This window comes from Nannobrachium achirus, assembly GCF_963921795.1.
Source record: "Nannobrachium achirus genome assembly, chromosome: 20".
In the NCBI taxonomy this organism is placed as follows: Eukaryota; Metazoa; Chordata; class Actinopteri; order Myctophiformes; family Myctophidae; genus Nannobrachium; species Nannobrachium achirus.
The window spans coordinates 22,390,039-22,412,440 of NC_137827.1; the positions used below are offsets into that span (position 1 = coordinate 22,390,039).

Below are 22,402 nucleotides of genomic sequence, written 5' to 3' on the forward strand. Positions count from 1 at the left end.
GCGGCCGGCTACCAAAAGAGCTGCCAGCACAGCGGAACTGCTCGGACAGAAACTCAATCAATCAAGGTGTTATATGGGGCAAGGGATACGTAGCTACCTGTACCTGTCCCTCACCTGATCTGTGTGTGTGTGTGTGTGTGTGTGTGTGTGTGTGTGTGTGTGTGTGTGTGAGGGAGACCTTCATGATTGTGTGCTTATTGAAGAGATTTAGGACTCTTAACAAACATATGCAACTCTGATGCTGGTAATATATGCTGTCATAATTGCTTATATGGGTTTAGCAATAGGAGGGACGGACATGGTCGGTTCCAAGGAGGCGGCGACAGTTGTTTTGTGTTTGATCGAGTGCGCCGCCGCTGTGACGGTCTCCACCTGACCGGCTGACAAACAGAAGAGCGTTCAATTATCTTAAAGAGATCCTTGTGAGGTTGTTCTTTCATCATGTACTTTGTTTCATAATGTATTTACAGTCCCTGTGGGCTGGGAATCAAAGCACGTGAGGGCTCTGCTGGCTGGGCGTAGCTGGATTGAAGGGCTGTATTATATTTTAGCGCACCGTGGTGGATTAAGAGGTGGGTGCTGAGAGAAAAGCTTTTAGAGTGGTGCCGTAGATGGTGGCGTGCCGTAGCACAGCTCTGCCAGCTCTACATTGCAAACTCCGGCCGAGACAAAAGCCAGGTTGTTGACCTTTACGTTCCAGTTTCAGTGTGTGGTTCACAGAGCTGCCGCAGCAGCAGCGGCGCCGCACTCTGAAATGTCACGCTAGATGTATGTTTACGCTGTAAAATCCTCAGTATTAACTTAACCCTAAGAGTGTAGGAATGGAACAAAATGGACCCTTACCCATTCGTAACTCTGAGAGTGTACAGATGGAACCATTTTGAGGACTCCTTGAGTTGAATGAACACTCGTGTTTTTTACGGTGTAGAATCGATCAGCTCTCGGCTGGATGCCTTCACAGGGAGTGAAAAGTCCATTCCGTTTTCGTGCGTGAACCTGCCGACTTGAACATAAGCCGCCGCGCGGCCTTTGTGTTTTTCCATTCTCTGACCCCCTGCTGTGTTGTTTTTCCGCCCCACCAGGGCCGCTCAGAAGCTGAATCTGTCGTCCAAGCGGAAGAAGCACCAGCCTCCATTGCTCCACACACAGGAGCCCTCCATCTACCCCACCAACTTCAGCGGCGTCCTGCAGCTCTCGCAACCGCCCGCCCCGCCATGTCTGCTCCGCGCCGTGTCAAAGGTCAAGGAGAACCCCGGCATGGGAAAGGTAAGGAATGGCACGTGTCGACATGTACACAAAAGAGTCAAGGACACACTCCATGTTTGTGTACACAGAGGCTTATACAGTACACATACACGCATTCCGCATGTGCACCTATAGACAGGTACTCCACACACATAAACACGTAAAGGAATCAAACACACACAGATGCGCACACGCACGCACGCACGCACGCACGCACGCACGCACGCACGCACGCACGCACGCACGCACACACACACACACACACACACACACACACACACACACACACACACTCACACATAAATGCCCATGTATGTATTGTATATCTGCCCACATACTGACACACAGACCCCTATTTGAATGAGTGAGTGCAGATCGGCGACACAACGGTCCACAGCAGGCCTGCCGCCTGCTCCAGTCTCTACAGATGCAGACAGATAAGCCTGCTGGAATGTCATGAATTCACTTCAGTTCGTTGCACCAACATTCTTCTCGCTGAATACCCGACAGTTTAGTACAGAAAAGAAGGATAAAGCCAGCGGTTCTTCAGACTGCAGCCATTTTTACTACAGGATTTTCGCAGTCCAGTGACAGATGTAGATATATGCTATGTGATGATGCAACTCAGGATGGTGGTGATTGGCCCCTTATTAGCCTGCATGTTGTATAAACAGCGGTTCTTCCTCTGAGGTTTATTGGGTATTGTTTGTCTGGGCCAGGGACCTGTATTTATAGAGCAGAAGAAGTCCCCCTCACAAGATTAAATCCCACCTGGATAGGAAGTCCTCGCTTGTTTTGCCAAATATCCAGACGCTTGACATCTTACCGCATGTTATAAATCTCCCATTGAGAGACGGACTTCATAAAAAAGCCCTGCGTTATTAACGAGCTTCCTCGAGCCCACACCTGAGGAACACCGCTCATACATGCGTGGATCTACATCAGCCTCAGGGTAGCTTTTGGAAAGGGAAATGAAGGATTTGAGACTTAATTCCAAGTCTATCACTACCAGGCTTCAGGGGTGTCATACCAAATTCTGGGCCCTGGGTACAAGGATTCACTGCGTTATTTTGTGCTTTAACTATTGAAAAATAGCAGATATACAAGCTCACAGTGCGGCACCGAGTGCCGCGCTGCGACCGTGAAAAAAGTCTTTGAATATTTCAAAACATATGGTTTTTGGAAAGAACTATGTTTCTATGTCAGTGGTGCTCAAACCTTTTCATGTGAAGGACCCCCAAAATGATATGTATTAGACCACGGAACCCCATCTCAAAATATTTAGCTCCAGGGACCCCCCCAGAAGCAAAATTTGAGTTACAAATGTTCGCTTAAAAAATACTTATATTAAAAAATGTGCACACCTTTTCTCAACTTTTCAAAAATAGCAGATCAACATGCTGTGAGCTTGTATATCTGCTATTTTTCAATAGCCAAAGTATAACATAATGAAGGCCCCATCCCCCTTGGGCGCTAGTAAATCAGTCCCACTTTTCCCCACCTTGTGACGCCCCTGCCAGGCTTCCTCTTCATCAAGGAGAGCGGTATGGTAAATCCAACCTCTCAGCGAAGTTCAGAGCAGAGCCTCCCGGTTCAAACAATCAAAAGGTTCCCTCCTTGTGGAACAATGGTTTGTTTGTGGAATCACAGCCAGTAGTATTTTCATTTGCCAGCGTCTAGCATGGACTGTTATGACTCATATGAATCCAGTCTTAAGTGTAGTTGGACGTCTTGTTTTCGTCCATTTGGATCGGGTCCACTTTTGACCTCAACAATGCTCTTTAGGGTTACAGACATGGGGGAAGGGTGGGGAAAAGCCCTGCTAATGGATTTTGGGGGGGATCAAGAGACAGGGGGAACGGAGCCATTAGCACATGGGCCCGAGGTGTTAAAATGCCGCCGTGGCTGTAGCCAATCCTCTGCAGCCCCTGGTCTCAAATCTCTGCCAACATAAATATAGCCGAGACGTTAGTTATCCTAGTAGCCTCCCCACACTCAACAGAGGCCCAGTATTAATAATATGTGGGAGCCCCGTTTTAAATGTCATAGCAAATGTAATTTACTCAACATATGCACACGTCAGTCACGATAACAGCCCCCCACGGAGCACAAAGAGAGTTTGCACTTGGCCGGTGGTATCCATGAGGAATTGCACTTCACTGAAAGAATGGGATTGCCAGCAGACATTGTTTCTGGATCTGTAGCAATATTTATACACCAGGTGAAGAATGGCTCCTTGTGTGGGCGCAAAAGACAGAGGGGAGAGACAAGAGTTGAAAGAAATGCTCTCGTTTGTCAGAAATAGGAGGACTTTAGTTACATTAGCAGCCTGCTGTTTGTGTGTGTGTGTGTGTGTGTGTGTGTGTGTGTGTGTGTGTGTGTGTGTGTGTGTGTGTGTGTGTGTGTGTGTGTGTGTGTGTGTGTGTGTGTGTGTGTGTGTCTGTGTGTCTGTGTCTGTGTGTATGTTTGCATAATTATACAGGTACAGTATGTATGTATATATATATATATATGTATTTATGTCTGTACGTACCGGTATGTACCGGTATATGTATGTGTGTCAGTCTGTGTGGTTTTGTTTTGCAAGATTGTGGTCTTTTCAATGCTGCCTACTGAAATCCAAGCTGTTTGTTTGTACTGTAGGTAGTAGTTAAGTTGACAACATACAATACAGACAACTTATTAAGCTATCAGGGAATGCAGCATGTTTCCAGAAATCCGTTTATGCCATTTTATATCTCATGCCATGTCACCTTGCCAAACATTTCACTTCAGAGAGCTTGCATGGCTGTATTTTAGATCAGATCGAAAGCAACAATGAGCTGTCAGAGATTCAAAAGAAAACATATAGGAATGTCATATTGAGTGACATGCAAACGCAGAAGCGCACTGATGTGCACATCCATTATACTGCCGTGTGTTGCATGGAGGAAATTGAGCAGGGAAATATCTCTATCTATACTATGGAGAGTTTGGGACGAGCCGCACAGTGTAGTACTGCATAAACAACTGGCAGGATGACTTCACTTCTCAGAACAACGGCGATAACATCAGACATGAAGAGTCTCGCCAAAGCAGGGCCCAGTCAACACCCTCGGAGTGTATTTTGATACACACCATTGTCCCGTTTAGCGTAGCATGCGGGCGTGATTTAGCGTGACCTGTGGAATGTGTTAAGACCGGAGGATCACTTTTGAATGTCAAGCCCCAGAATGAAAGAGAGGACGGGACCCTTGCAGAGCTGCCATGCTACGGGAACACAGAGGGAGGGAGAGAATGATGAAGAGAGAGAGAGGGAGGGGAGATAGGAGAGGCGGAGGTAAAGTGAGTAGGTGGGAGAAGAAGGGAGCCATATGCTCTTGCTCTCCCATGCTGGTGAGCTTCTTGTGGTCCAGCAACCAGCCAGCCCTGTGGCTAATCTCCCCAGCATGGTGGCATACAAACATTAATTTCCCACATTCACTGCTAGGAGGTTCAACACCAGCACACTGTACAATAGCAGCCACCAGGTCCACCAATCAGTGTTTCTTTAGTAACCTTATGATATTTGTTGAGGTGATTGTTCTGGATATGAAACCGTAACAGCCTCTATTTATTTATCTCCTTTGTCTTCTGTGGTCTGTTGTGGCTGTATAGATTAAGTACAGCGTGTTATTTTCTCTAAGTTTAGGTCATGCTTTAAATATGCAAAGGATATAGTGTATCTTCGCCGATTTACTTTTACAATATGAAGATCTCAGGTCATTTGGGACTGAACATCTTGTGTCATTTGGGACTGGTCTAAAATAAAACAGTGTTTAGCCATGTTTTGACACATAATCCTAGAGGATCAGAGGCTTGCGCCAACTCTGACAGCTTATAAATCCAGGCTAAAAATGTTAATGATCTGCATGGACTTTTATAGATATTCAGACTACTTTATTATTTTCTTGCTTGTTTTTTGAGGTTCTTTGTTTTTGTTGTTATTTATTATCTATTTTATTTTAACTTTAGTTTAAATAATAATAATTGTTCTTTATTCTTTCTAAAAAATAGCTGTCTCTGTGTTTCAGGTGAAAGTGATGATGCGTATCTGCCCGTCCCTGGATGCTCCAGACACGTCAGAGTCTCAATCCTTCCTGAAGGTGGACAGCAGGAAGAAGCAGGTGACGCTTTACGACCCTGCGTCCAGCCCGCACTCCAGCTCAGGACACAGGAGATCCGCCACTGTGGCCGTCCCAAAGATATTCGCCTTTGACGCTGTGTTTACCCCGGATGCCTCACAAGTAAGGGCCATTGTGGGAAGTGTGCGTGTGTTTAGGGAAGGCGTTAACCTCTCAAGGGCAAAGGGACGTCTTTATGCTGGCAGGGTGCGGCCGGAGGCTTATAGAAAAAATGCCAGTCTTGAGTCGGGGGGCATTCTTCCCTGTGTGCGCCCAACAGCTGGGCCTTTTAAGTCTGGGGAATGATTTGAATTCAGTCCACATATATCTAACCTCTCCTTTCACAGAGCAGCTATATGTAACCACCACTCGCCACTGCTCAAAAAAGCCATGCAACTAAGATCAAAGACCACATGTTTATTTACTGGTCATTTTAACAAATGGCAATCCATAGTGTACCACTACTGATAATAAAAGTGTTCAATGCCCTCCACAGTAAAGTAAAGAAATGTAACTCAGTGATCATTATTTGGGTCAGCATGGTGATGCAAATTGTGTCTGTGATTGAATAAAATGCTAGAACAATCAACTCATTCCTCTGCAGCGTTGCACGCTTGTTGTCTTCACAAGCAGAGCAGAGGAGGTTCTAATCCAACTAGTTCACAGAGTGGAACAGTATCTCCATTCTCAACAGTGGGTAGAGCTTTAGACATTAGATCTTCTGCTCAATGCAACCTTCTATCAGTAAGCAGCTGATAACTTTAGTCTTGATGTTGCTCCAGTGGTGGTATGGCAAGAATACCAGAATACGCCACTGGGACAGCTAACAGTAACAGTAATAGCTCTTGTTTGCGTTGTGATGTATGGGAAGAGACCTCCGCTGCAGAAGCCTAGCCCCAGAGGACCCATGCTGAAACACATTGTAAAGAATGAGCTTCACATTGCAATATACTGTGGACACACACACACACACACACACACACACACACACACACACACACACACACACACACACACACACACACACACACACACACACACACACACACACACACACACACACACACACACACACACACACACACACACACACACACACACACACACACACACACACACACACACACACACACACACAGTTGTAATTGTAAAACACGTGTGCATATCACACAAACTTGAACGTTGGAATGGTGAGATAAGATAACATTAGATGATAAGATATGATGGACTTTATTAATCCCTGAAGCGAACAGCAGCAGCAATTCTGAGCAACAAAGTAATAATAACCAATGGTCAAATAGCAAATATTTTGTGGATTTAATGTATTTTCCTCTTCTTCAACACAAGACAATAAGTGGGGTCCATGCTCTTGGGGTTGTGCTTTAAATTCAACAACATTTCCTTCACTTGTAAACGTACTGCTTCGGGGCCGTGTTTAATTTGTGTGTTTTCTGCAAGCTGATGTGTGCTTTTGTGTTTTTCCGCAGGCTGAGGTGTGCTCAGGGACAGTGGCGGAGGTCATCCAGTCCGTGGTGAACGGTGCGGACGGCTGCATCTTCTGCTTTGGCCATGTCAAGCTCGGTAAGCTCCTACACTGCCGACAGATTAGACCAGAGCCTTTGTTAGCCAAGGAAAACTCTCAGCGGCCCATTGTTAGCTGCACTCGACAGCCACAATTGACTTAGCAGTGCACTGAAGTGAGCAGAGGAAAGGGAATGTTGAAGGAGAACAGGGGCATGCGGTGAGTCGTGGGCCGTGTGTGTGTGTGTGTGTGTGTGTGTGTGGTGGGGGGGGGGTCTGCATCAAGGCTACAGGGCTCGGTCTGTAATTAAAATCATAGTAATTGACCTGGCCAACATTCTTAGTCCGAAAGGCTGGTTCCATTTCTCACTGCAGTTCCCACAGGCTATAATCCTCCTCAGAATGGCTCTGTATGGAATATAGCCCTGTGGTTCACCTTTAGATTTTTTATTTGCCATTTACCAGAAATATCACCCCAGAACCACTAAAGCCACTATTAGTTGCTTCCTTTTTTTTCATACGCCTCAACACACAGACACATTTCATATATCTGTCAACTCGCTCACTGCCTATTAATTTTGGTTTGAGGGGGAAATCGAGCATCGGCTTGTTAACCTCTTTTAAAATGCGAGCCAACTTTTCCCTCTTTCTCTTGTGTATCTCCAGGCAAAACGTACACCATGATTGGCAACGACTGCTCCACTCAGAGCCTCGGCATTGTGCCCTGTGCCATTTCCTGGCTCTTTAAGCTCATCAACGAGCGCAAGGAGAAGACAGGCACGCGCTTCTCTGTCCGCGTGTCCGCGGTGGAAATCTGCGGCAAGGACGAGGAGCTGAAAGACTTGCTGTCCGAGGTGTCGTCCGGCAGCCTGCAGGATGGCCAATCCCCTGGAATCTACCTGAGAGAAGACCCCATCTGTGGCACTCAGGTAAGGGGATGTGGAAGCGTGAAGGTGCTTGGTGTGTTTTGCTCTCTTTCTTTGTTCTCTGATCCTCTGTGGTATATATTAGAGGTCCTGCACATTGATCTGAGCCTCACTAGGATCTTTCTAGTCCTGCCCATCCAACCCTCAGCTCAGCCTGATGTTTGCCACAGCTTTCTGTATTGTCTTTTTTCTCCCAGGTCTTTCGCATATGCAGTCCATCTTCCTCTGTCCGTCCCACCTCCCCCCATACATTTCCACCCAAAAAAACATCTGTGGTATTGATGGCTCTCGCCTTACCTTTGTATTGACTCCGCTGTCAGCATCCGTCAGCATCCATTACCCCTGTGTGTGATTGCTGGCCCTCTGCAACACAATGAAAGCATTATTGGGACCGCTGGTGGAGGATGGTAGGGTTGGAATGCTCTGACAGGTGTTGCCGTCAGATGTTGTTTTTTGGGGGATCCATGTGGACTGTGACTTCAAAGGCTCCACATCCCTGCGAGGCTCCTTGCTTCTCTTCCTCTTAGCAACCATGCACGCCCCTCCTCCCTTCTCCCTGCTACTCTTCCTCACCCCCCACCCCTCTCTCTCCTCTTTCTGTATCCTGCCATCACCACATCCGTGGAGAGGGAAATACCCCTGCCTCCTGCTCCTCCATTACCTCTCCTAATCCCCCTCTCTCTCCGTGTGCATATCTGCCGCTCTAATTGCCCCCGAGACCCAATCAAAACGGCGAGAGACGCTTTGCCTGGGTCCAATTAACGGCCTCTCCCTTCTCTCTCGGTCTGTCTCTTCTGTTGCACCCCTCTCACGTCACGCCTTCTGTTTTCACACCCTGACCTCACCCTGCCACTTCCTCCTCCTCCAGTGGTGTAAAATAACTAAGTACATTTACTTAAGTACTGTACTTATGGACACTTTTGAGGTATTTGTACTTTACTTGAGTGTTTCCAATTTCCAATACTTTTACTTCTACTCCACTACATCTCAGATTCAAATATTGTACTTTTACTCCACTACATGTATTTGAAAACTTAGTTACTTTGTAGATTGATTATTCTTACAAAACATACATTAAACACTTCAACCATATATACATTTCGGCCATTTGAAAATAGACGATCTACAAGATCTGCTATTTTCAATTGGAAGAGTTGAAATGGGACATTCTGCATAATGACTACTTTTACTTTTGATACTTTAAGTACATTTTGATGCCAATACATTTGTACTCAAGTACATTTTGATTTCCAGACATTCACTTGTAGCAGAGCATTCCTGTAGTGCAGCGCTGATACCTTTCCCACCACTGTCCTCCTGTCAGCTCCAGAACCAGAGCGAGCTGCGCGCCCCAACCGCCGAGAAGGCAGCCTTCTTCCTGGACGCTGCCATCGCAGCGCGCAGCACCAGCAGGCCCGACGCAGATGAGGACGAGCGCCGCAACTCCCACATGCTGTTCACGCTGCACATCTACCAGTACCGCATGGAGAAGAGCGGCAAGGGAGGAAGTGAGCACTGCCGTTCCATTACTACTACCACCTCTGAGTGTTGCTTTAACCCACTGGTTCTCAAACATTCAAATGTCAAGGTTTCCCCTTAAAGCCATACTGTGTAAGATGCCCAACTAGTGGTCATTAGCCCTATAGCAAACCGCGGTCGCGTCCGCGTCTTTCGGACGTTTTTCGTACCTTCAGACCCCCGCGTCTGCCTCCACCTCGCTGAGATCTATCTTTTAAGGGGTCCCTTGTTCCTGTGCGTTCAGTAATTCCAGAGATACGGACTCCTTCACCCTGCCTGGTAGGCGAAATTACCTAGAGAAGGGATGGTACAAACGGGCGACAACAAATATGGCTGCCATAGCGACCCCACTTCAAGATGCGCTGTGATTGGCCGGCAGTTGTATAACCCTCGCTGTGATTGGCCGGTAGTGTGATGACGCAATTTTGGCGCGAGATCCGGTCCACGGCAAGGATCTCAGTTTACATACAGAGAAGGCTTTACAGGCTGAAATTCACGGCGCGGATCTTCTAAAACTTTTGTGATTTAATAGTTAGGAGAATTTTAAGATTTGTTTTATAAAAAAAGTTACATAGTACAACTTTAACTCTAACAGCATACAAATGGAACCAAATGGAGCCGTTAGGGTCCATTTGGTTCCATTTGTATGCTGTTAGAGTTACAGACTTGTATGGGTCAATATGGACCCCCATAAAGGAACCCACAGAGTCCCTGGAATCCACTTTGAGAACCACTGCTTTAACCCATTAAGACCTGATGCCAATTCTACAAAATGTCATCTAAATCCTTCTAAGGTCTATGATCAGTGGTTCTCAAACTTTTTCATGTCAAGGACCCCTAGAATTATATGTTTTTGACCACGGACCTCAAAATATGTTGTTCCAGGGACCCCCAGAAGCAAAGATTTTAGTTAGAAATGTTCGCTTCAAAAATATAATATAAGATTTGCACAAAATGATAAAAAAAAAATAGCAGATCTACAAGCTTGTGCCGCGCTATGAGCTTGTATAGCTGCTATTTTTGAATAGCCTAAGTATAAAACAATGGTTAAAGTAAATCAAATTATACAACGTTGTATGATGTTGTTGTCACGTCCGAAATCTCCCCATCGCTATTTTTGTTATTTAACATTTTATTAACTCACACACACAACACCAACATAGAAATAGTAGTGTAGTACACATTCAAACTGCCACATTTTCCAACAGGACTTTCACTGATCCAGAGCAGAGGAGCACTCCACAATCAGCTAATCACGGAGCTAATCAATTAGAAAATCCAAATCACTTACAGTGCTTTGATAACGATACCGCTATTAGTCACTAGTAGTGGTGTTAATTAGCTAATTATAGCAAGTATACATACTGTACAGGTGACCCTCCTGTCAGACCGAGAATATTCATATGCTGGCTAGGCAGTGGGAGACTGCAGCATACATCAGAATGAATAATCAGCCCACTCGCTTATTTTCAATGTTTATGGATGGATTTGCTGCAGCCTCGGTAAGAAGGAAACTTGTTTGTATTCACATGTTGTGCAAGCTTGCTGGCAAAGAGCAGATGTGGGGCGTCGAAGTGCTCAATTTCTAAGTCTGCCTGACAGGAGTTTAATGGCTTGCCACTGCTGCCTTCTGCGGAACTCTTAATTTCCTACAACAGTCGTGTGAAATAGCACATCAGTCTTCTACATACATAACAATGTGCAGCCCTGCTGTGGTACGAAAGCATTTTACTGCCCTTCTCCTTTGCCTTACAGGGATATTTATCTTTACACCTCATTCCCTCATCACTCACATACGTGTGATGGCCCGTTGTTTTATTTTCATGATTTAGCGGATCCCTCTTGGGACTCTGACGTATACCTGTGGTGGGCGTATGCCAGTCTGGTTCCAATTTGAATCACTTCAGACTGGTAGTGTTACTCATGTATAAATCACATGGACATGGACAGTCACCAGTCTGGGCTGGGCTCAGCCACTCATGCCATTCTGGTGCAGTACGGATGACGTCGGATAAGGAGTGTCTGTGCTGATATCTAACCTCACCTGGATCTGTTGTCTGTCCATTGGTACAGTGTCAGGAGGAAGGAGCCGGCTACATCTCCTAGACCTGGGAAGCTGCGAGAAGGTGCTCAGTAAAAGCAGGGACGGTGGCGGAGGCCAATGCCTGTCTCTTAATGCGCTAGGAAACGTCATCATGGCTTTAGCCAATGGAGCCAAGCATGTACCTTACAGGTAAGAAAATCTCTTTCTCTTTCTCTGTTTCAACTTTGAACACAAGCGTTAATTTAACTCCACTCCAGATTTTGCTGTGAAGCTGCGTCCATATGTAATTAAAATGTTTCAGACAAGTTAGTTCTTGTGCTCTGCAGGTTTGCTCTGTGACAGCATACTGTATCAGTATTTTTACATGATATGTTCAACAATTGAGTACTCATGAAGCTTAGTGCCTTCTTACTGTATGTTAATGATATACAGTAAGATAATATCCTCATGTTTAATAATTTGCCATTTGAAATTACATTGAATCATAGTGCCATTTGCTAATGATGTGAATGTGTGAATGTACCCTTAAGGGACAGCAAACTGACGATGTTACTGAGGGAGTCGCTGGGGAACATCAATTGCAGAACCACCATGATTGCCCACATCTCTGATTCTTCTGCCAACTACGCTGATTCACTCACCACCATCCAGCTAGCCTCCCGCATCCACCGCATGAGAAAGAAGAAATCGAAGGTCTGTGTTTCCACAACAACGGATGATTGATAGTGGCTACTTTTACTACTAGTGCATGTATTATAATGCATGCAACAGTAGTAATAATTTTTCACTCAATATGCAATTGTATGTTGAATCTGAATGAAAGATAATGTCATTATATGTTGTATTAAATGTCCTATCAAGTATTATTATTAACAATTTTAATGAGCATGGAGAGATTAATTTTTAATTACATTTATCAAATGACATTTTAAATTACTGAAGTCATGGTTATGGCTAAGGTGGTCAAGGTTATTCCTCCTGTAAATTCAGAATCATTAGATAAATGAATGTATGAATGCTTCTGCTAATGGAAGGTTGTTAGTACAATAATTTAGAGCTAGTTTTTCACAGCTCTTCCACACATAATCATGTAATCAATACCACTGCCTAGGGATGTGTGTAATGCATTCCTTTGGATTAGGGAAATACTATATGCTCCAGATAATTAGGTTGAATGACAGCATGTATTTGTTTAGTATTGGTCCCAGGCATGATTATAATGCAGTTCACATAGAGCTATTCATATTATTGACACTAATTTCTGTGTGGCTATTGATGTGCACTTTTAACCTTTAGATATCTATCGACTGGTAATTTCAGAGGAATTTATATGTGCCTTGTGATTGATTGCTCACTGAATTACTTTGGAAGTGAAGACATCTACAAATTAATTTAGTTAAAAGGGCTTACCAGTAAATAAGGGCAGATATAATTGTAGCATTAATTAATATCTTAATTCTTATTGAATCATATCACTGACACATATTTATGTGATACATTTCCAACCCTAGACTTAATGTTCTTCCCTTTCCATTCTCTGCTTTGCAGTATGCATCCAGTTCATCTGGAGGGGAAAGTTCCTGTGAGGAAGGGAGGATCCGCCGGCCGCCGCACCTCAGACCCTTCCACCCGAGGACGGTGGCCCTAGACCCGGACCTACCCTCTCTGCTCAGTGACCCAGAATACTCTTCTAGCAGTGAGCAATCCTGCGACACTGTCATCTATGTGGGGCCGGGGGGAGCTGCAATCTCAGACAGGGAGCTTAGCGACAATGAAGGCCCCCCTGCCTTCGTGCCAATCATCCCATCTCTGAACAAGAAGAAGTCTTCAAAAGATGGCCCTACGGACAGAGACCATTCGTTCTTCAAATGCAACACGTTTGCTGAGCTGCAGGAGAGATTGGAGTGTATCGATGGCACTGAAGAGCCCAGTGCTTTTGTTGGAGAGGGCAAGGGAAGCCAAGCTAGCCCCAAGATAGAAAAATCTATAGATGGCCATGGGGCTGCTTCACCAAAGACTGTAACCAACGCCTCCTCCTCCCAGGAAAGCATATCACCTAAACCATCTCCTAAGTCTGTTGCTTCACAGCCGTCCGGCAGCCCTCACACTAAATCCAAATTGGACCTGGCCAAGAGGCAATGTGTACCTGCAGAAATGCCATCAGAGAGCACTCAGAGCAATTGTAGAACCAGCGCTGATGGTGAAAAGCTCTTGGTGCCAGAAACCTGGGCAAGTCCAAACAAGCCAGCTGCCTCCGCAGCTCTTAACTCTGAGCCTGTGGTGAGGGAGAAGGTCTACTTCAACAAAAAGCTGTTGCCGAAGCCAGCCCCGCCTCCACTGCAGCAGAGAGACTCTTCCAAGGGAAACGAAGACAACGAGGAAAGGTCTACCACCAGAATGCCCCCGGTCGGAATGAGCCATCATGCCACAAAGCGGGGCGATCCTCTGAATTCCCCTTTGTTCAGAGCTCCGGTGGAGGTGTGCCAGGTGCGCTCCACGTTGAGGGAGCGTTGCATGGACCGGGACATCTTAAGAGCCACAGTCACCCTGCAGCAACCAGTGGAGCTGAATGGAGAGGATGAGCTGGTGTTCACGGTGGTGGAGGAGCTTTCTATCGGGAGCATCATAGATAAGGGCCGACCCTCGAGCATTATCAGCTTCAACAGTGACTGCTCCCTCCAGGCGCTGGCCTCCGGGTCCCGCCCTGTCAGCATCATCAGCAGCATCAATGATGAATATGATGCGTACACGTCGGCTGTCGGAGGTTCAGAAATCAACATTGAGCTGGTCACTCCCCTCCAGGAGGAAGGGATGGTCTGTATGGGAAGCAGGGGGTCTTCCATTAGCTCTTGGCTGAGCGAGGTTAGCGTGTGCACGTTGGAGAGCGAAGGGGCTCATTCTGCAGATGTTTTCCTCCCGCAGGCTAAACACATGGCTCCAGATAGCACATTTTACCTAGATTCCCTGGGCATGTTCCATTGTGAACCATCACCTAGAGACGCCAAGAACTCCTTGAATGACAGTGGCTTTAGTTTCTCTGAATTAGACAGTGACAGTGCCGCTTCAAGCAAACTCTCCTTGTCAAAATGCCCCCCATCTCCCGAATCAGCCAAAGGATCCCTCAGATTCACCTCCAAATTAACTAAAGCTCACTCTGTAGGCTCCTCACAACCTTCCCAGGGCCCCTCTATAGTCCACTCCAGTCTTCCCAGGAAAGTAAAACCTACCTCATCTCCCTCCCATAGTAGCAGCAGCAGTAGTAGAGAGACACAGAGACAGGAAGCCAGGCAGGCCGACCCATGGCATCGCATGGACAACCACTCAGAACCTCAGCTGTCTGACCCCAGCAATACCAGCAAGCTCCTCAAAAGCAACCCCAGTGGCATTCCCACACGCAAAACGTCCGTCAACAGCAACAGTGTACCTCGCCCACCTAAGGTACAGGGCTCTACCTCATCCCAAAGGGTGGTTGACGGCTGCGAGAAGTCAACCAGTAAGAAATCGGATCCCCCCAGCAAGATGCCTCAGCTAAGGAGAGGTGCTACCACCCTGGGAACAGTGCCTGTCATTCACGCCTCCTCAGAGTCCAAGGGAAACCAGGATATCACTGCATCCACCAGTAGTCTTAAGTTCTCCTCTCTGGGGAAAAGCAACAAGGCTAACATGAAAGGCAGCATGCTCCCTAAACCTGGTGCCACCTCCCCTCCACCTCCTCCAGTGAGAAAGTCCAGTTTAGACCAGAAGAACAGGACCCTGCTGCCCCAAAGTGCCTTAAAGTCAACATACGGTGAGGCAGGGAAAGCCTCTGGAGTGAGGACCGCCATGTCTGAGGATGAGCTAGAGGTGCGTTATAAAGGAGACTCCAACAGCTTCAAAACCTCAAGCCTCAAATCTGATAGCGTCTCGGCCAAAGTTACCTCCAGCTTGAAGGCCAGGGGAGCCAGAGGTGAAGCTGGGCTGCATTATGGCAGTCAGATGTCACTAGAGAGATGTGACAGTCTGTCCCAGTCAGGTTCCAGGCCTGTTCTCAGTAGGGAGAACAGTGGGGCAAGTCTTGGCAGCAACAGCAGCAGCAAGTCCAGTAGGTCCATTCCCAGATTCGGTATTCCAAACTCGTCAAGTTCCCCCATTGCCACCTCTCCACCATCCCCATGTGGAGTCCCAGGAAGCAACGGGAAAGCTGGTCAGGTAAAAGCTAGCTCGAACCCCCGGACGATAGGAGCAGCCAATGGGAATAAGGCTCGCTCACTGTCTGCCAGCAACTCTAAGGGCCTCAGCTCCTCAACCAAGTCTCTAGCAGCCCCAGTTACCAGGAACGCCAATGCCAACCTGCCCCCATCTGGAAGGACTGCAACACCTCGCACCACCACCGCTGTCAGCAGCAAGCCTGGTAGGGGAACTATCATGGGGACCAAGCAGGCTATGAGGGCGGCTAACAGCCGCGTGAGCGAGCTGGTGTCAGGCAGCACATCAGGCAAACACACGAGAAGTTCAGGAGACTCGGACAGTGGTAATGACAGCGGGGTGAATGTGGGCGATGACAAATCTCCAACAGCCATGCTGCCCTCTCCATATAGTAAGATCACAGCACCCAGGCGGCCTCAGCGCTACAGCAGCGGCCACGGAAGTGACAACAGCAGTGTGCTGAGCGGAGAGCTTCCTCCAGCTATGGGTCGTACAGCGCTTTTCTACCACAGTGGTGGCAGCAGTGGATATGAGAGCATGATCCGTGACAGCGAGGCCACAGGCAGTGCTTCCTCTGCCCACGACTCCATGAGCGAAAGCGGGATGTCCTCATCTGGCAGGACGAGAAGCTCCAAGGCTCCCAAGAAGAGATCAAATGGTGAGAAACAACTGCTTGTATGAATTGAAATGTATTAAACAAAGTTTTACGTAATTGATAAAAAAAAAAGAGCATAATCTGAAATTGCTCTTTTGTAAATTGGTCTTTACAGTAAATCAGTTTGTCGGTGGAACATTGTACAGAACATTCAGGCAAAAATCTACAATACAAGATCTATCACATATCTACCCAGGCCATTTTCCATATGTAGGACACTATCCCTTATATTTGTATTCTATTGAACTTTTCCCCCATTATTGAATCAGCAGTATGCATTATTCATGCATAAGAAAATGGTAATGAATGCTTCAATAAAAGCTGACTATATGATGATCAAATAACATGAATTGAACATGAGTGGTAGTAACCGAGTTCTACGTCTATGTAACCTTATGTGTGTAACCTTTTGCATCCTGTGTGTTAAACCAACCTTCTGAATTCATGTTTGCTGTTGAGATAGAAAACAGAAAGCGGCGAAAGACTTATAAATATGTAATCACCACAACACATGCAGTGTGCACAAAGCCTGCTATCATATTACATATCAAGAGTGAAACTCATACATATTTACTGATACTGAACTATACAGCCTTGCATATATTGTTACTGTGATTTCCACAGTATTTGAAGAGTCTGTCTGTCTGTGTGTGGGTTCATGTAGGCTTCCAGAGACGACGGCTTATTCCAGCACCGATGCCAGACACCTCGTCCCTGGGTAAGAAGGTGGGCACCACAGGCCAGTGGGTGGACTTGCCCCCTATGTCTGGGACGCTGAAGGAGCCTTTCGAGATCAAGGTGTACGAGATCGATGACGTGGAGCGTCTCCAGAGGCGGCGACAGGAGGAATCTGCAGAGGTGAGTGGAGGGTCATGCTCGATTTGTTCTACACGCCGGCTCATCTGGCAGAACTTATTTTCGGTCCTGTAAAGGTCTGGGTCATAGTGTCTTGTGCTCCTTAGCGATCTCGAGCCTCAGCAATGTTTTGCATGTGCGACACTGATCCCATACGTGCTCCGAATGTGCCAAATCGAGTCACATTGTGGGAAGGACTTAGCTCACTCCTTCCCAGCTTCTTATTAAAGAGCAAGACAGAAATATGTCGTCTCAGACATCTGACCTTCAGTCTGCCCAGTGTCTGTGTGCAGACTCCCAGAGCTTGGTATTATACCAGGCCTCCTCAGGAATGTGAAGAGACGAGGAGGCAATTACTGTCTGGGGTTAATTGGTTTAGATATGAGTGATGACTGGGGCTCGCTGGTGGTGGTGATGGTTATGGGTTTGGAAAGAGGGACAGAGAAAGATATTTGAGAGAGAGAGAGAGAGAGAGAGAGGGAGAGGGAGAGGGAGAGGGAGAGGGAGAGAGAGGGAGAGAGGGAGAGAGAGAGAGAGCGCACAAGAAGAACAGCAAAGTGTGGTCAAAGAATGTGTGATGAACACAAGCCCTCCAGCCCCCACTCCAGCTTGCTGATCACTGTTTACGGCTGACTCCTCTTCCATGGGTCATTAACTGCTTCCACAAGTTAGACAGAGCCAGACAGGGATTTGTTAGGAGAAGACGTTAAATCAGCTGGATGGAGGTTTGATTTAGTTTCAATTAGGGAAAGATGATCTTCAATTTGTCTCTCCCAGCCTTCGCTGGCTGAACGGCAAATAATGAACAGCCTCTCTTTGCACCTCCCTCACTGTTCCAGAGAGAGTATTTCTTTGAATCTGGTGTACATGCATCATACTGTACATTGTTTCATGTGTGTATTCTTATATTCATATTTTATGTATAATTATTCACAATCTCGGTTCATCATTTGAGAGTATTAAATGTAATACTCCAATTAGTTTAATATTATTGTTATGGCATAACAATTGTACATTATGCAAACTTATTTGACACTGTTTTTATCTCTCTCTCCCCATCTTCCTGTCTTCAGCAACCATTTCAGGATGTTGAAAAGGTATGTTATTCTTTTCAGTGCCTGAGACTTAATTACAAGGACATGTTCTGTAATGGGAGTTAAGAGTTTAGTTTGTAGATGGAAGTACATTGTTTTAGTTGTATGACCATAATCTGCTGTAAGACTGAGCCTCATTGTAAGAGGAAACAGACATTCTTATATTACAATACCTGGAAAATAGCCACATGTTAATACAGTATACACCACTGTGTCTGTATATCCTCCCATTCTTTAGAAAACAACTGTAGTATCTAACATTGAAAGAAAAGATAGCTACCAAACGGAAATTAATCTGTGTGATTTCAGAAAAAATACCCTATTATTTCTTTCATAAATATTCACATTGGTATTTAGTGGTAAGAAGGGCAAAATAGAATAGAATGTTTTACAATACACTTTGATTGTGACCTGGGGGACACTCATTATTAAAGGATTCTTTCTGACTACAGACTGTTTTTGTTTCTTTAGTCCCAAATTTAAGTTTTCAGTCCAATTATGGATAGATGTTGGCCTGAAAGTTGTTTTATTTGTTGGTGTTATTGTAACCTTCACTGTATTCATTTGTTATTTTCCTCTTTCCCCCAGGGTCTGCAGTACTTTAACAGTAAGCTCAAGGTGCTGGAGAGAAGGCAACAGCAAGTGAAGGACTTGAGACTAAAACATGATGCATTGTGGGAGGAGCTGGAGGAGACTAAGGTCCGACTAATGATGGATCCCAGGAAGTGGATAGGAGAGTGTAAGTAGCCGTTGAATGCATCGCATAGCATTGACAACAGTCACACTTGGCCATTTTGCTTTTATGTTACATGCAATAAGCACATATGGAACATAGCATTTGCCTTGATGTTTAAAGGGTGGCTTCAAGCAGATTCCTATCATTCTCTTGTGGAGAGGACGTGTGAAAATCTGAATTTACACTTCTCAATGCATTCTTCTGTGTTCTGTGTTGCTGTCTAATCTTCCAGTGTCTAGACAGCGAGATCTAGAGACACATAACATTTTGGGAAGTGTTGCGTTCATAAATAATGTCCTCAAAACAGAACGATAGTATTCAGGTTACAAATCAGCAAAGCTGCTGTTTTAAAAACCTTTCATTACCGACCATATACTAACTGAAACTCCCTGTCACCTTTCTTATAGTTGAGGTGGACCAGGATTTAGACAAGGAGTCAGCAGAGTACCTGGAGGCGTTGGGACAGGCCACAGACGAGCTGGAGTTCTGCGTCAACCTATGCAAGTCACGTGTGATGATGGTGACCTGCTTTGACATCAGCATGTCAACATCTGGCACTCAGGAGGGACTGCGTGAAGTAGAAGTCTGACAAGAGGAAGTAGATATGGAGAGTTCGGGAAGTAAGAGAAGGATGATGATGAAATGTAGCAGACAGTTCCTAGATATGGCTGGAATGAAGGGACAAGTGGAAAAAAAAACAGAACAACAGACTGGAGATCGAGATCGGATGAAAGTGAATCTTTGCATGAAGATGGATGAGATCTTAACCACTAGCTGCAGTGCCTCGTTGTATTGAACATTTTGAAATGGGAGAGAAGCGAGTACACAAATGCGACAGTGTTGCCTGCACGGCAAGATAGTGGCCATCATTTACCCAAGAGTCAATGATCGACACCTGGAAGTGCCTTTTTTACTTGTTTTTGATGCGTTATTTTTCGTATGGTGCAGCAGGTATCTTAACCAGCATACCTAAGCCAATCCTGAACATATTCCTTTTAAGAAAACAAATATTTTATATTGCATTGTATAGTGTATTTATATGATTATGCGGTGTGTACAAAATATCATTTGTAGGGAAGAAAAAAATAAAGAGGAAAAAATAAAAGCAATAAGCTAATGTTATTGCGCCCCCAGACTTTGCCTTTTCTCATGTTTCCAAACCTCAGTCAGCATTTTATCCATGTTCATCCAACCTCTTGCGCCTTATGTTATCTCTGTAGTTTTCTAGCTTTTCAAACTAGTCTGTGTTATCTCGTCAAAAACAAAAGGACTACATTTACTGATATCACTCATCTACTGCCAGCTGGCCTGTGAAAGCTAGCCAGGTTGGGTTCATTCATGTTATCTCCCTCCAGTTGCCTTGATCAGAATGGGTCTCAGTGGTTGCACTTATAGATGCAGCACCAGTTATGTTGGGGTTTAGATTGGAATAGTTTATTTGAACTATGGTTGATTGTCCATTTTTATCCAACAGGAAATTTGGGAATAAGCCAGAACATATCAATTAGTGAAATGCTGTGATACCTGGTTAGTGATGTTGAACCATTACAGTATGTGGTTATTTTAGTGACCTTGTATAACATGAGTTTGACATGCCTAAACCCCCCTCCAATTCTATGAGGACAGCATGCTGGGTACTTAAAGGACATGCATAGTTGTGCCTAGCCCCATATAGAACCTCACCCTCCGCTGCGTACTGTTGTGCTCCGGGATGAGGTCCTACAGGGATATCACCGGGCTGGGGTAGAATGCCTCCACGCCGAGGTAGATAACCCTTTTCCCGAAATTGTATCCAAAAAGTAAAGGTAGTTCCATGCTCGTATGATTTTCCATCCCACGGTACGTAAAACATGCACTACGGCATGAAACTAGCGGTTAGATCGCTAGTTTTGTCAGCCAGTGTATGTTTCCCATTCAACCGGAACTCCCCCGGCGGCAGTTGCCAGTACTGCTCCTTATTCTGCTACAGTACAATGGGAAGGGAGAAGTACTGGCACCTGCCAGTACGGCTTTTCCGGATTTAATGAGACTAAATAAGCGATTTAAACCATTTCCCAAAGCCGTAGTGCATGTTTTATGTACCGCCGGATGGAAAATCATACTCTGGGAGCGTGGAACTACCTTTACTTTTTGTATACAATTTCGGGGAAAGGGTGATCTACCTCGGTGAGGAGGCAGCCCAGTGATACCCCGTAGGACCTAATCTCGGAGCACAACAGTATGCAGCGGAGGGTGAGGTTCTATATGGGGCTAAGTTGTGCCCATCATTGAGATACATTTTCTTTGTAAATGGGCTTGGACCGGGTGCAACACACACACACACACACACACACACACACACACACACACACACACACACACACACACACACACACACACACACACTGTAAACAACAGAAGGGCAGAGATGACATGCTACAAGTCTAATGGCCTCATATTATTTACTCTTTTCAAACGGTGCCAACCCTCGGTTCTATGCATTCATACAATGTTCACTCAAAACAATTACAAGAACCTCAGTACAGAACTACAGTACAGAACTATGAGCTTGCAGCACACCGTTTACCATGGCTCATTGCCCCAACGAGCTCTGGTCTAACGACACTAACATGCCTTTTGTGTTCACAATGGTTTTCTTCACATGCAAAGGCTGTTCAACTAAAATTTGGTTCCGTGTCTTAATCAAAGACTCAAGAATTGTCAGAGGAGAGTTTTTCTTTTGTGTGTAATGGTGCAGTGAATATGAGCAAAAGATTGTGACACTGTTAAGCAAAATCAATCATGATATCAGCTCTATGTAGCTGCCAAGAATGTGTTTGCTTTGAATCAAATGAGATCGAAACAATGAGATCGATGGTGGTTATTTTTGTTTCATTTTGATGTGTTTGCTTTCTATTACTTGGGACAAATATGAATTTGTTTTGTTTCCTTTACAAAGATATACTCTCAGGCCCCCTCTGAAGATGCTGCATGAGATTTTTTAATCATTTTTTTATGAATGATTTCTACTCCATTTTTACCATTCTAATTTTTTATAATAACCCCGGTTTTCACTAATGTGGGGTTAGGCTCATGAATTAAATAACTATTACCAAACTGAGACCTTTTTTCCAAGAATTTATTATATGTAAGGTCATATTTCATATCAAAACCCATATTTTCAAATATCCTTGGTTTTGTATAGGATTTTCTGACCCTGTGTATAAATGTATGATAAGGCAGCTTGTGTTTTACAGTACCTGTGAATAAAAATGTTTCTTCTTATTGATGATTCTGAGTTGAACATTCTTTCTCGTCACTTTTACGTCACATAAGATGTGTAGTTTCCACCCTTACAGGTAATGTATAACAGATATGGAAGATTCTCATATGGCTTACTGGACTGGTATGTGGGCACCATACAATATATAGGTCTAATATGCAAGATTCCCGAGTAAGCCGGTCGATTTGACATATGGCGCGAGTGTGTGGTGGCAAAACT

At 45.3% G+C, this 22,402-nt stretch overlaps 1 protein-coding gene across 1 annotated transcript in view; it reads left to right on the top strand.

Annotated features, from left to right (window-relative positions):
• Window positions 1-22,185, top strand: part of kif26ab (kinesin family member 26Ab) — a 95,300-nt gene extending 73,115 nt beyond the window's left edge. Inside the window, exons 6-17 of the mRNA XM_080750062.1 lie at window positions 1,083-1,266; window positions 5,298-5,510; window positions 6,875-6,968; window positions 7,575-7,837; window positions 9,159-9,342; window positions 11,426-11,585; window positions 11,927-12,089; window positions 12,945-16,239; window positions 16,901-17,094; window positions 18,165-18,188; window positions 18,774-18,924; window positions 19,329-22,185. Coding sequence (XP_080606188.1) covers window positions 1,083-1,266; window positions 5,298-5,510; window positions 6,875-6,968; window positions 7,575-7,837; window positions 9,159-9,342; window positions 11,426-11,585; window positions 11,927-12,089; window positions 12,945-16,239; window positions 16,901-17,094; window positions 18,165-18,188; window positions 18,774-18,924; window positions 19,329-19,510 — 5,107 coding nt within the window. The 3' untranslated portion in view covers window positions 19,511-22,185. The remainder of the gene's footprint in view (window positions 1-1,082; window positions 1,267-5,297; window positions 5,511-6,874; window positions 6,969-7,574; window positions 7,838-9,158; window positions 9,343-11,425; window positions 11,586-11,926; window positions 12,090-12,944; window positions 16,240-16,900; window positions 17,095-18,164; window positions 18,189-18,773; window positions 18,925-19,328) is intronic.
• The last annotated feature ends 217 nt before the right edge of the window (window positions 22,186-22,402 follow it).